The following is a 14800-nucleotide window of genomic DNA, read 5'->3' on the forward strand; positions in this document are numbered from 1 at the left end:
CAGGGGTGACATCACATATCAGTAGGACCATGATGCCCACCTGAGTCTCAGACCAGCAAGTTTTTATTAAGGGTTTCAAAAGGGGAGGGGGTGTAAGAACAGGGAGTAGGTACAAAGATCACATGCTTTAAAGGGCAAAAAGCAGAACCACCAGTAAAGGTCTAACAAAGATCACATACTTCTAAGGGAACAGGTCAAAGGACAAAAGCAGAACCACGAATAAGGGTCCAACAAAGATCATAGGGCAAAGGGCAAAAGCAGAACCACTGATAAGGGTCTATGTTCAGCGGTGCATGTATTGTCTTGATAGACATCTTAAACAACAGAAAACAGGGTTTGAGAGCAGAGAACAGGTCTGACCACAAATTTACCAGGGCAGAGTTTCCCCAACCCTAGTAAGCCTGAGGGTTCTGCAGGAGACCAGGGTGTATCTCAGTCTTATCTCAACTGCATGAGACAGATATTCCCAGAGCAGTCATTTACAGATCTCTCCCCAGGAATGCATTCTGTTCCCAGAGTATTAATATTAACATTCCTTGCTAGGAAAAGAATTTAGCAATATCATTTCTACTTGCACATCCACTTATAGGCTGTCTGCAAGAAGAAAAATATGGCTCTTTTTGCCCAACCCCGCAGGCAGTCAGACTTTATGGTTGTTTTCCCTAAAAATCACTATTATTCTGTTCTTTTTCAAGGTGCACTGATTTCATATTTTTCAAACACACATGTTTTACAATCAATTTGTATAGTTAACACAATTATCACAGTGGTCCTGAGGTGACATACATCCTCAGCTTATGAAGATAACAGGATTAAGAGATTAAAGTAAGGACAGGCTTAAGAAATTATAAAAGTATTATTTGGGAACTGATAGATGTCCACGAAATCTTCACAATTTATGTTCCTCTGCCATGGCTCCAGCCAGTCCCTCCATTCAGGGTCCCTGACTTCCTGCAACAAATCATGTCCTTTGCAGGAACATAGATGCAGCTGCAAGGCATTATCTGAAGCAAAATAACACAGGAACAGAAAACCAAATACCACGTGTTCTTACTAATAAGTAGGAGCTAAACATTGAGTACGCAAGGACACAAAAAGAAGCACAATAGACACTGGTGGTTTACTTAAAGGTCGAGGGTGGGAGGAGGGTGAAGACTGAAAAACTACCTATCAGATACTGTGCTCACTACCTGGGTGACAAAATCATTTGTACGCCAATCCCAGCAACATGTTATGTATTGATGTAACAAATCTGCACTTGTAGCCCCTGAATCTAAAATAAAAGTTGGAAGAAAAAATATGAATACCATATGACCCAAGATTTCTTCTTCCTGGTATTTATGCAAAATAATTAAAATAGGAAGTGGAAGAGATATTACTAGCACTCCTATGTACATTACAGTATTATTCAAAGTAGACAAGATGTGAAAACTACCTGAATGTCCCAGTTTTGAATGACTAGATAAGAAAATGTGGTATGTATATATAATGGAATGTTATTATTTCTTAATGAAGGAAATTCTGCAATAGTTACAGCATGAATGAAATTCTGCAATAGTTACAGCATGAATGAACCTTGAGGGCATTATGCTAAGCATAATAAGCCAGTCATAAGAGAATAAATACTGTATGAGTCCACTTATGTAGAGTATCTATAATAGCCAAACTTACAGGAGCAGAAAATAAAATGGTGGTTGGCTGGGGCTGGAGGAAGGGGGAAATAGAAGCTGCTATTCGATGGGTATACAACTTCAGATATGCCAGATGAATAAGCTCTGTAGATCTGCTGCACAACACTGCGCTTATAGTTCCTAATACTGTATTGTAAACTTGAAATTTGTTAAGTGGTTGATCTCATGTGTTTATCATAATAAAATTCTAATACATGCCTCACTATGTGGTTTTAGAGAAATAATGTTGCTAACAGTGTTGGGTTTGCCTCTTCCAATCACAATCATTTGCTAATACACTAGAGATTCTCTCAGAGCTATTTCTCTGCCTCTTGCAGAGAACCTCTTGGTACAAACTGATCTCTAAGATGTCTATGAGGGTAGATTAGATCTCTGTGAGCTGTTCTGTCTTTCTCTTTGGTTCACACATTTCAAAGTTAGAGGAAGCCCCAGATTCTCACCTACTTGTGGTCCCAAGTAGGAGCTCTGATGTGTAGTAAGATATAAAAATATAAGATAGAGTGGGGTCAAGGCATTAGAGGTTGACGTTGTTTAAATTAAAACACAGTGAACAGGCTAATTCTTTTGGGTGGAAGATAATTTCTTTCTTATCTCATTTACAGACATGACTGTCCTTAGAAGTTAAAATTTCAGGGAGAAATCAGCAAACATATTAGACAAAGCACCTAAATGACTCATTCTCTAACTGTTAATTACCATCATCTACATACTCAGGAGTGGTCCATTATATCTAGTTTACATAAAGTAATATGAATACTGTGTATTTGAGTAGCTCAGAATACCAATATCATTTGTATATAAAGCAGTTATTTGCTCAGTGTCCATAAGTCAAATTTGAATTTGGAGGATGTTTTAGCAGTTTGTGACATCTTCTCAAGATGATATCTGTTTCCTAACTAGCTGAATGATGTGATTTTGACCACTTCACTCAATCTCTGTTTTTTCACTGCACATGAGGAAAAAATTCGGTGGCTTCAAAACATCCTTCAAAATTTGATTTTCCCAAATGAACCAAATTATCATATATATGTATATATATACACACACACATATGAATATTAGCAATGATATCTGGCAATAAAGAATGTCTAAAAAAACTTATTCATGGTATCTGAATCTATCATACTTTCTTACCTTTATGTCTGATAAAAGACATAATCGGAAAGGAGCAGGACAAGAGGAAAAAAAAACCTATATTTATTCCTTGGATTGTTGGTCCAAACCATAAAGGCAGAATTTATAATGCCTCTTTTCCTTAGATTAATTAGGATATATAGCTTCAGATCACCACAGTTCTCTGGTGAGTACAGAAGATTGTTATTTTGCATTTATCTACTTTTTCATAATTGTAAGGGTGAGAGTGAGGCTCTTTTCAGCTTTCTCCATCTTAGGTGGAATCCGTCTTATTCATTGTTTAATTTGCATCTTATCCCTGTTCTCCTAACGTCAGCACACCTAACCCAAGCCAGAACAACAGGCCTGGATGTTAAATCAAGGACTATATAAGACCACCTAAGTGTCACTTGGTAAGTAAATTTGCTTTCTGTGCCCTTTTTTCTTTATATATGGAGAGTAAAAAGGAGAAAACTGTCAACCTTCTAGAGCTGCTGTGAAGATTAAGTGGCACAAAATAATTGCACCAGGTGCCAAATATATGATCTATAAATACATTGTAAGTTCTAGATACTGACTTTTTGCCATTCTACTCTAAAATAAATTAATTATTCTTCAGTTTGCCTAAGTTAACTGTCTGCCTGGGCAACTTTCTGATGGATTCATATAGTGGAATGTGGGAAGAGGAAATATGGTTGGAGAGCTTCTGAGGAGCTGTTGGTGCTGAAGGAAATGTATAGAACCAGATAATTTACATCAAACAGGGCCAGGAATTCCTCTAACATAGGCAAGTGCCTTCATGCACATCACCAGAATATGCCTGGTTTGGCAAGCAAATTACCCAATTATTCCCCCTTCAGGAGTCCAATTCTGAAAAGATATCTCTAGTTTTGGCTAGAGCAACTCATTCCCAGGACACAGTGCTTGCAACAGAATCATAGGCTGGATTTTACCCCTACCTGCCCCTTGGTCTGGATTCTTTGGGCAGGGCACAATCAGTTCGGTCTTGACCAGGGCCTATTCCTTAAAGATCCCATCCAAACTATAAATCTGTGTGCCCCACCCTGACTTGCAGGCCACAGTTTATTTGCTTTTACGTAACTCACAGACAGATTACAGAAACTCCTATGGAAGCACTCTTTTAGAAAAAAAAAAGTTTATTTTTTTTCAAATTATGAAAATTCTGAATGGAAAATATGATATGAAGAAAATGCATAAAAGTAAAACTAATGAAATAAAATGCACCCTTAATATTCCATTTCCTAGAATTCATAGCTGGTATATATATATATTATATATAGTATTTCAACCATATATATATACATATATGATTTTCTGTGCTTTGATCTTATCTTCATAAACATCATTACCAGTGGCATCAGGTTTTTAGGCAGAGGACTTCAGGCAAAATTTCCACACTTGAGTAAAGATTGAATGGTAGTTATTTGATATCCTTGTCCTTGGTGACCTTGAAGCATAAAGAGATAAAAATAAACCAGTTGAGATGCAGGTGGCCATACAGTTCTTTCTTCAATTACACTGCCTCTCCTCCCTGTGAGCCACATCTCTTCTTCTATTTCCATCTGAAGGACTTTTTTCTCATTCTCACCTATCTCCTTTAATGAATTCTTGTCCTTGGAATCACATCTTCCCCCTCTGTTGGGACCATGAAATGCGATATTCACTCCTACCCAGCATGAGCCCAAGTGAAAGGGCAGGAGATGTCAGGGAACAATAGGATAGAGAAAGGAGCTGGTGTGTCCAACGACAAGGGCTAAAGGGAAACTTCTCACTGGGCAGAAACGTAGGAGAAGTGTACAAAATGTATTCCTGGTGCAACTGCTGTCAAGGAAGGCTTGGGAATTTTGACTAATGTCCCTGAGAACTGGAGCAATCAGAAAGCCTTTGCATTTTTGTGTGTCTGAATATGTTAGCCTTTATTCTGATCTTTTTGCATTCCAATATTAGCCTTTATTTGTTCCAAGAATCCCACATGATTATATGTGACAAACAGCATAAACTTTGTCATGTAGATCCAACCATCTCTGTCTACACAGAGATGTTTTTCACTAAAGACAGCTACCTTAGTGTTCTGATTTGCTTAGGGACATCCTTGGTAATTTAGGACTGTTATGAACTATGTTGACCACCCTCAAATTTAACTCCCTCTTCTGTTCATTGTGTACCACAAAGAATTAAATGAGTTAATGAAACAATTGGATTATAAAGGATTAATGGAGATAATTATTGAAAAACCCTTAGAATGGTCTGAGTCATTCTGCATACTCAGTAAATGAGAGGCATCATTATTTCTATTCTATTAGGTACTTTCAGTCACATCCACTGTTTTAACAACTATATCTATACTGACATAATTCACTAAAAGGCCCAGCCAAAATTATCCAAGTTCAAGCTCTATATATCAGATGGATAATTCTTAGATGTCCTGTGGGAATCTCAAACTTAACTTGTCTAGAGCAGAACACATTTTTTCCCTTGAACACGGTCTTCCTACTGTGCTCATAGAGGTGTACTGAAGAATAAATGCAATCATGTACATAAAAACATAATTTTCACTTCCAGCTTTATCCAGTAGATGCTCAGTTAGAAAAATATTATTTTCATTGTTATTTCAAAGACTATGCAAGGTTTGCGTGTCAACCTGATCCAGAAAAGAATTATAATTTATGTTGACACTTTTGTGGAAAACCCAGATAAAGTTGTAGTGATTGGGAATAAAACTAATAGCTTCTTTTTTTCCCATATAGTAATTCTGAGCCAGTAATATCTCCATTTGTTTTCCCAACCATTCTGGGCTCTTTGATTTAGGAGAGTCATGACAAAAGATGAAAAATAAGAATGGTCTGCTTTTGACTTTAAATCCAAAAGCATAGAAAAATTTATAAAGTTAATAATAATTAATTAAAAATTAATACAAACATAGATTGTATTAAATACAAACAATCACTTTGGGATGACCTATAATATATAAAAGCAAGGACTTCTTTCAGAGCTAGTGAATCACAGAGGAAGTAATCGGACGTATTTTCCAGGCATCCTGTGGAAGTGCTAGATATCAAAGAAGAAATGGCTATATGGGTGGTTAAGTATAGGAGACATAGGACCCTAGCTGGGATTCCTGGGCTAAGGGAGGTTTAGATGCAGTCAAATAAATCTAATGGCTATAGAAACAGACCATAATGCGTATTTAAAATGGTAGAACTTAGGCAAACTTTGTGTAGTCCCTTCAAAGCCAAAATGTAGGAGAAATAAGTTCTTTTCCAGAATGTTGTCCTGGGATGTCCAATTATGTCTATGAAGTAACAGAAAAGTGAGTCTCAGCTGGTAATGACTACATATGAGTTCCATCCATGGTCACCTAAGCCAAGATGGCTAAAGAGGACATGCTAGCTTTGACTCTCCAGTAAATCACGTATAATTTATTGAGGAAAATATGATGCTTGGGCTTATCAAAAACAACAAAAACATAAACAAACCAAAAAAACTACCACAAATTGAGAACCCCTGTATATAGGTAATCTGTCTTCAACTACGCTGTATGGTGACATGTCTTCAACTAAAAGAGTGGTGACGTGATTCTCCTCTTGCCTTTCTCTTTCATCACCTTCCCTCTCATTGTAGATCATAGTCTTCTGTTCCCTAGGTGGAGGTGACTCCACTGGTCATATCATGGCCGAAAGCAGGCTGGGATTTAATTGGAACACTTAGATATAAATTCATTAGTCCACTTTTGTCTGATGTTCTTCTGGACAAGAAATCTATAAACTATACTTATTATCAAGTATGGTTGAAGAACACTCCATTATTAGAATTGTAATAAAAGTTCTAAATAAAATAAAGAGAAATGTTCAGGACACCTTGGCATGATGTGTTCTATGGCAGGAGGAGGATATCAGTGCAGTATTTTTCTGAGGAAGGGGATTTTTTTTGGCCCAGAAATATATTGGGGCAAATGAAGAGATGAGAGTAAGGGATTCTAAACAAAGGAAGTAGCATATGTCAAGACACTAGTTATGGAAAGAAATAGGAATTTTGAATATCAATCCTAAGTTATGGTCATTAGTCATAGTGGAAAATTGTGAAAGGAAACTGGAATGGAAGGTACGAACATACTGCTGTATTCATCTCTCCTTGTCTGGATACCTCCCCACATACACTATATTTGCGCCAATGAAAAACAGTAATCTTCTTGAAGACAGAAATGATTACATGAATGCACATTTTGTGAGTATTGAAGGACTTAGAATCCAGTGGCATGTCCAATTAGATATTGATAAATGAATGAGAAATGTAAAATAATGAAATAATACATAGAGTTTAAATGAGAATCCCTTTGAAGACTCTGATTACCTTTACAATTATATTTTAGAGGTACAGGAATGGAAATAGAAAGGTGGTACCTTATTTAAGGAACTTCTGGATGGCGGTTGGTGGAAGTATCAGAAGAAACAGGAGGGGCCACAGTTGGTGAGATGATTCTAAAGTTTGTAGGCGATGACTGTGCTCCTGCGTGGGCTTCATCCTTCTAGAGTCATAAATTTGGGTAATTCAATCTTTCACTTTATGACAGAAAGAACTGTTTTTTCTGCTTAATATTTTCCTGCATAAGTTGGATGTAATACATGTGTATATATATATATGTGTGTGTGTGTGTGTGTGCTTCAAAATCCCTTTTTATAGAATCTTCCCTCTGCTAATCTCTCTGGATGCTGGCATACACTTAGTTTTCTCAACCCACATTTCAGCATACACAGAAACTAGCATTATAGCATAAGAGAAAATGGATCTGAGCTGGCAATGATTAGGCATGGGGTCTATTTGAGGCCAATTCTGCCAAGATGAGAAAAACACACTGCCCGTTTACTGATCCACCAGATAAAATCTGTAGACACTCTTCAGGAAAATATGAACTTTGGGTAACAATAACAAAATAATAAAGAAAAAATCCAATCACATATAGCAAACTCCTGTAAAGAATAAGTCTGTTTTCAACTCATAGGTGTGGGGGAGTCACTGAGGCTGTAGGCTGGGTCAGTGTGGATCTTGGGGCCTGGGTGAAAAACTAGATGAGAGAATAATGACTTAATACTCCCCTTTTCTTTCTGTAAGTTGACTTCTTATTCACTGCTGATAGAGGGTGCTATGGCACAGAGGCAGGTGACTACACGGTCCAACTTACTGGTAAGTAAAATGCAGTGTGGAATAGGATTTGACACACACTGATATAAACTCATTCATGGACCCTTGTTTTTACTTACCTGAGCAGGTAGCATATATAATCTCAATTACTTACAGGGTTGAAAATATACTATAATTACTGTGGTGACAAGTATTATAAAGGAAATAAATGGGCATGTGAAGGACACAAAGAGATGATCTGTCTTATTTTTGGACGGGGTTATCAGGAGGTCTTGCTTGAGGACAGTTTTAGGCTGGCCCAGAAAATATAAAGGCCAGTGAAGGAATAGGAGAAAAAGATTCCAGACAAAAGGAGTAGCATTATATGAAACAACACATGTAGGAAAGAGTAAGAATGTGGAAAATAAACTGTGAGTTATGGTTCTGAAGCAAAGGGGAAAGCTGTGAATGAACAATGAAATGTAAGAGAGGAACACACTCTTGTATGTCTTCATCTTTGTTTACTCTCCTCCACTCGTTCTCTATATCTGGACCATAAATCACAATAATGTCTTTAGGTCAGGAATGATTTTATCAATGTATCCCTTGTAAATCATAAAAATCCTAGAATCTAGTAGCATCTCTGATTATATACTTAATAAATGAATGAGAAATATAGTAAAATAAAAAGCTGTATTTAGTCAGAGATTGATTGAAAAGCTCTGTCAAGATACTGATTATCCCTTTAATTATAGTAAAGAGAGGCACAAAGAATGGCAACAAGAAGCTGGCACTTTGGTTAAAGAACTACCAGATGGGGTTTGTGACATTTTCTGTGACATCTGAGGATGGCTCAGAGTTGGAAGCTCTCTGATGACTGAAGTTTACCTATGCAGACTCTCCACTTTCGAGACGATACTATCTTCTTGGAGTCATATGTTCGGGTGATTCTGGCATTTGTGTTCTGAGGAAAAGCTCGACTTTTCTGATTAATGGTTTCACTATGAGATGAAGCCTGATTATGTATCTGCCTCTATATCTATATCTATCTATATCATCTATATCTGTATCATCATCTATCTGTTTTGATTTTTGATTTTTTAATTTATTTTTTTCTTTTTTTTTTTTTTACATTTTCTTCCCTCTTGCATTTTCTCTGGCAAACAGCATAAATTCAGATATCATAACCTCTTCACCTGTACATTTACAAATGGCATTTCATCCTTCATTTTATTGACTGAAATTCTATAGGTGTGTGATTGGGCCTTGGCTGTTTCTGGTGAAAACTCATCTAGGCTAACTTGGTCAAGCACCTCTGCTTGAGTTATTTTTGTTAAATAACCCTCCTAGGTTATAAGGGTAGCAAGTTTCAGAACAATGTTAGCCAAATGGATGGAAGCCATTTTCATCAAGCAAATACACAAAGGATTCCTGTAATTTGCACTTCAGGACCCAGAAAAATCAGTTGTTGGTTGTTTGGGCATACCGATCTTCATTTCGCTATCAGCACTCTCTGAAAGCACAGTTCCAGTCAGGATTCTGTTTATCCAGTGATGTGCATCAGGTGTCCAAAATCCTTCAGGATTCCCAGCAGCAATCACAACCATTCCAGATTTCACTAGGGCATTCCCAGAACATGTCTATATATATATATCTTGTTAATGTAAGGAAAATGGGTGTCTGGAAAATCATATGTGACTCTCTCTAAGCACTAAGGAAAGCACTTAAGGACATTCTACTTCCAATATCAAATCGCTCTCATTTATTTCTATTTGTAGATTTCCATAATATTTTTCTTTTGTCCTTAAGGAGATAGAAGGAAAGTGCTGAAAGATCTGTTTGCTTATGATGGTTTCCTAGTGAGGACAACAAACCCTAGCCATTTTGTGCACCTCATCCTGTTTTAGAAGCTTGAAGAGTCTGGATTATAAAAATAAATGTAAAATTCAACACTATTTGAAATGCTTATTGATATATTACAGATATTTTAATATCTACTCTCTCACACTGGAAGGAACATACTCCCTCAACTACAAAAACTTTTTAGTTGACTAAGTTGAATATGAATCTTTCAACTAATACTAATTATCTTTATTAGCTTGGGAGAGATTTCTAACTTCTTTGAACCTCATGATTCTCATATGTGAAATGAGATACAGGTTGCATCTTCATGGATATGCAATAAAGAATATATGCTATACATTTTGTAATAAACACAGCTTTACTTCAGAATCCAGTGAATGCTCAATAAGAAGAAATATCATTATTATTTTCATTGTTATAGTATATGCAGTGTTTGTGTGTTTGCTCTATTCACAGATACTTTATGCTTTATGTTGACCCAGTTGTAGAAAATCCCATTGAGGAAGTATGGGAAGAATATTAAATAAGCTAGTCTCTATTCCCTTCTACCAAAGCTAGTAGTCTAATCTTATTGATAAAAGTGAATTGAACAAGTATCTCTTCAAAATAAGTCAAAACTGATAAGATCAGATATTACAGTTATCTTAGTGGAAAGGCCAAGAAGTGATATTGGACATACGGGGGTTGTGATAATAGACACTGGAGACTCAGAAAGGTGGAAGTGTGGGAGTAGGGTGAGGGATGAGAGATTATCTAATGGGTACAACATACACTATTCAGGTGATGGATACACTAAAAGACCCAACTTCACCACTGTGCAATTTAACCATGTAACAAATCTGTACTTGTACACCCTAAATCATTAACAATTAAATATACATAATTAAATATAAATAAAAACATTTTCATTACAGTAGCAGAATTTGGATGCCTAAGATCTTGGCTTTGGTTGAATATTAATTTAAATAGTTGCTGATTATTTTCCTCATTGTAATTTCTCCCTACTACCATCCCTGATCATGACTCATGCCATTCTGTGATCTATGCTTTAGATGAGTCAGGACAGATGGTCATGCTTCTGTCTTCTTCGGTATTTAGATCCCAAAGCGTAATGAATCTATATCATACACAAATTTTTGAGCGCACCCTTGATGAGTAAAAGGCCAAGGCTTTCCTGCTCACCTGGTGAATCATAGATTGAGTGGTGAGACAACCTTCGAGTGGGTCACCAAAGGAGAAAAAGTCCATGGTGCATTTAGGTGTAGGTGGCCATGGAGATACATGCCTCTTTCTGAAATTATTGTATCTAAGGGAGTTTATGTACAGCAGAATAATTCCTATGAATGTAGAAATGGCTGTATTATGTATTTAGACAGGAGAACTTAGAAACTATCACTCCATTTAGTCTAAGCCATTATGCGTTAGAAAACAGATTGTCTTTAAATGTTTGTCTTTGAAGTAGCAGAGAGTAAATGGATCAGAGCTGATAATGACCAGGAATGCGCTCCATCTAACCACTGAAGTAAGATGGCAAATAGGCAGATTGATAGCACTATCCACAAATAGTAATTTTAGAAACTGTACAGAGAAATATGAATTATTGGAATTGACCAGTCAAAAAGAACAAAAGCAGCAACAAAACAAAATGTAAAAATGAGAACTCCTTACATAGGAGTCCTGTCTTCAACTGTTATACATGTATTAGTGATGCAGAAAGAAGGCTGGTCAGAGTGCAATTTGGTAATGGGTAAGACACTAGATTGGAGGATAGTGACTCAGTTTTCCTTTTACCTTAGCTTCAAGTTGCCTGCCCATTCACTGAAGATATAGGCATCTGATTCATAGGTCTTAACATGGCAGTGAAAGAGAAAGAATGAAATAGTGAGTCACAGTTACCTAATTTCTCATGAGAAGCCTTGCAGAACCTGAATTATGGAAACAAACTCAAACCATAACAATGTCTAACTTTAAATATATAGAAAAATATTTCAGAAATTTTAACATCTACATTCTAACTCTGGAAGCAATATATGACCATGAAATACTTAAGTTTTAGAGTTCATTAAGGCTGGATTTGAATGCTGCCTGTAAGAGCAAAAATTATTTTTTTAACTTTTATTTTAAGTTCAGAGGTACATGCACAGGTTTGTTATATAGGTAAACTGCATGTCACAGGGGTTTGGTGGACAGATTATTTCATCACCCAGGTATTAAGCCTGATACCCACTAAGAATTGTTTTTTCATCCTCTCCCTCTTCCCACCCTCCATTTTCAAGTAGGCCTCAGTGTCTGTTGTTCTCCTTTTTGGGTCCATGTGTTCTTATTGTTTAGCTCCGTTTATAAGTAAGAACATGTGGCATTGGGTTTTCTGTTCTTGCATTAAGTTGCTTAGGATAATGGCATCCAGCTCCATTCATGTTGGTGCAAAGGACGTGATCTTATTGTTTTTTGTGGCTGTCTAGTATTCCATGGTGTACATGTGCCACACTTTCTTTATCCAGTCTAACGTCGATGGACATTTAGGGTGATTCCATGTCTTTGCTATTGTGAATAGTGGTGCAATGAATGTGTGCATGCATGTGTCTTTGTGGTAGAATAATTTATATTCCTTTGGGCACATGCCCAGTACTAGGATTGCTGGGTCAAATGGGAGTTCTGTTTTAAGTTATTTGAGGAATTGTCACACTGCTTTCTGCCATGGCTGAACTAATTAACACTTCCACTGGTAGTATATAAGTGTTCCCTTTTCTCTGCCAGCTCACCAGCATCTGTCATTTTTTGACTTTTTAATAACAGTCATTCTGATCGGTGTGAGATGTTATCTCATTGTGGTTTTGATTTGCATTTCTCTAATAATTAGTGATGTTGAGCATTTTTTCATATGTTTGTTGGCCATGAGCCTGTTTTCTATTGAGAAGTGTCTGTTCACATCCTTTGCCCACTTTTTAATGGGATGGCTCATTTTTTTCTTGTAAATTGGTTTACATTCCTTACAGATTCTGGATAACAGATCTTTGTTGGATGCAAAGTTTGCAAATTTTTTTCTCATTCTGTAGATTGTTTGATTACTTTTTTGGTAGTTTCTTTTGCTGTGCAGAAGCTCATTAGTTTAATGAAGTCCTATTTGTCATTTTTTCTTTATGTTGTAATTGTTTATGGCATCTTCAAAATGAAGTCTTTGCCAGGCCTTATATCCAGAATGGTATTTTCTAGGTCATCTTCCAGGGTTTTTATAGTTTTAGGTTTTACACTGAAGTCTTCAATTCATCTTGAATTGACTTTTGTATATGGTGTAAGGAAGGGGTCCAGTTTTAATCTTCTGCATATGACTAGCTAGTTATCCCAGCACCATTTATTGAAAAAGGAGTCCTTACCCCATTGCTTGTCATTGTCAACTTTGTCAAAGATCCAGTGATTGTAGGTGGGCGGCCTTATTTCTGGGCTCTCTATTCTGTTCCATTGGTCTATGTGTCTGTTTTTGTACCAGTACTATGCTGTTCGGGTTACTGTAACCTTGTAGTACAGTTTGAAGTTGGGTCAAGTGATACCTCCAGCTTTGTTCTTTTTGCTTAGGATTGCTTTGACTCTTCAAGTTCATTTTTGGTTTTATATAAATTTTAAAATCGTGTTTTCTAATTCTGTGAAGAATGTCATTGGTAGTTTGATAGGAATAGCATTGAATCTGTACATTGCTTTGGGAAATATGACCATTTTTAATAATATTGATTTTTTCCTGTCCATGAACATGGAATTTTTTCTATTTGTTTGTGTTCCCTCATTTCTTTGAGCAGTGTTTTGTAATTCTTATGGTACATAGGAACTATCTACAATAACTACCTCCTTGGTTAGCCTCTATGTGATTGCCTAACCTCTCCAAGCTTCAGTTTCCTCATATAAAAAATGAAATGATTGCCTCATTATTTTGATTGGAAGATTATGAGAAAAATGGATCCAAAGTGATGTACACAGTGCCTGTCACATAAGACACAATATACAAAACAGACTACATTCTAAGAAAACCCTCTCATCCCACAAATAGCCTGCTCTAGAAAAAAAAGTAGTATGGTGATTTCCAACCTTGTTGAATACAATAAATCGTTTTGTCAATTTTTGTGGCAATTGTGAATGGAATTGCATTCCTGTTTTGACTCTCAGCTTGGATGTTGTTGGTTTATAGGAATGTGTACTGATTTTTGTATATTGATTTTGTATCCTGAAACTTTGCTGAAGTTGTTTATGAGATCAAAGAGCTTTTCGGCAGAGACTATGGATTTTTCTAAATATAGGATTTTTGTCTTCCGCAAAAAGTGATAGTTTGACTTTCTCTTTTCCTACTTGGATGCCTTTTATTTCTTTATTTGACTTTCTCTTTTCCTACTTGGATGCCTTTCTTCTTTATCTTTTGACTTTTTCTTTTCCTATCTTGGATGCCTTTGATTACTCTGGCCAGGATTTCTAGTACTCTGTTGAATAGGAATAGTGAGAGAGGCCATCCTTTTCTTGTTCCAGTTTTGAAGGGGAGTACTTCTAGCTTTTGTCCATAAAGTATGATGTTGGCTGTGGGTTTGTTGGAGATGGTTCTTATTATTTTGAAGTATGTTCATTCAATATCTAGAGTATCTAGGGTTTTTAACATGAAGGGATGTTGCATTTTATTGAAGGCTGTTTCTGCATCAATTGAGATGATTATGTAGCTTTTTGGTTCTCTTTATGTGATGAATCACATTTATTGTTTGTGTATGTAACCTCGTATTCCAGAGATAAAGCCTACTTGACTGTGTTGGACTAGCTTTTTGAGGTACTGCTAGATTTTTTTTTACTTGTATTTTGTTGAGGATTTTTGCATCTATGTTCGTCAAGAATAACCACCTGAAGTTTTCTTTTTTTGTTGTGTCTCTGTCTTTTGGTATCAGGATGATGCTGGCCTCATAGAATGAATTGGAGATGAGTCCCTCCTCCCCAATTTTTGGAATAGTTTCAGTAGGAATGGTACC

At 36.5% G+C, this 14800-nt stretch overlaps 1 protein-coding gene across 3 annotated transcripts in view; it reads right to left on the reverse strand.

Moving 5' to 3' along the window:
- Nucleotides 1-4244: 4244 nt before the first annotated feature.
- Nucleotides 4245-14800, reverse strand: part of PYHIN1 (pyrin and HIN domain family member 1) — a 39029-nt gene continuing 28473 nt past the window's right edge. Inside the window, exons 8-9 of one of the 3 annotated variants that reach the window (XM_003258676.4) lie at nt 7226-7350; nt 4245-4272 (exon numbers count right to left, since the gene is read on the reverse strand). In XM_003258676.4, coding sequence (XP_003258724.2) covers nt 7231-7350 — 120 coding nt within the window. In that variant the 3' untranslated portion in view covers nt 4245-4272; nt 7226-7230. Of the gene's footprint in view, nt 4273-7225; nt 7351-14800 lie in introns of those variants that run through there. The other 2 variants (XM_004089848.3, XM_030824154.1) reach the window with 2 other exon arrangements.

The sequence above is a fragment of the Nomascus leucogenys genome, chromosome 12 (genome assembly GCF_006542625.1).
Source record: "Nomascus leucogenys isolate Asia chromosome 12, Asia_NLE_v1, whole genome shotgun sequence".
NCBI lineage: Eukaryota > Metazoa > Chordata > Mammalia > Primates > Hylobatidae > Nomascus > Nomascus leucogenys.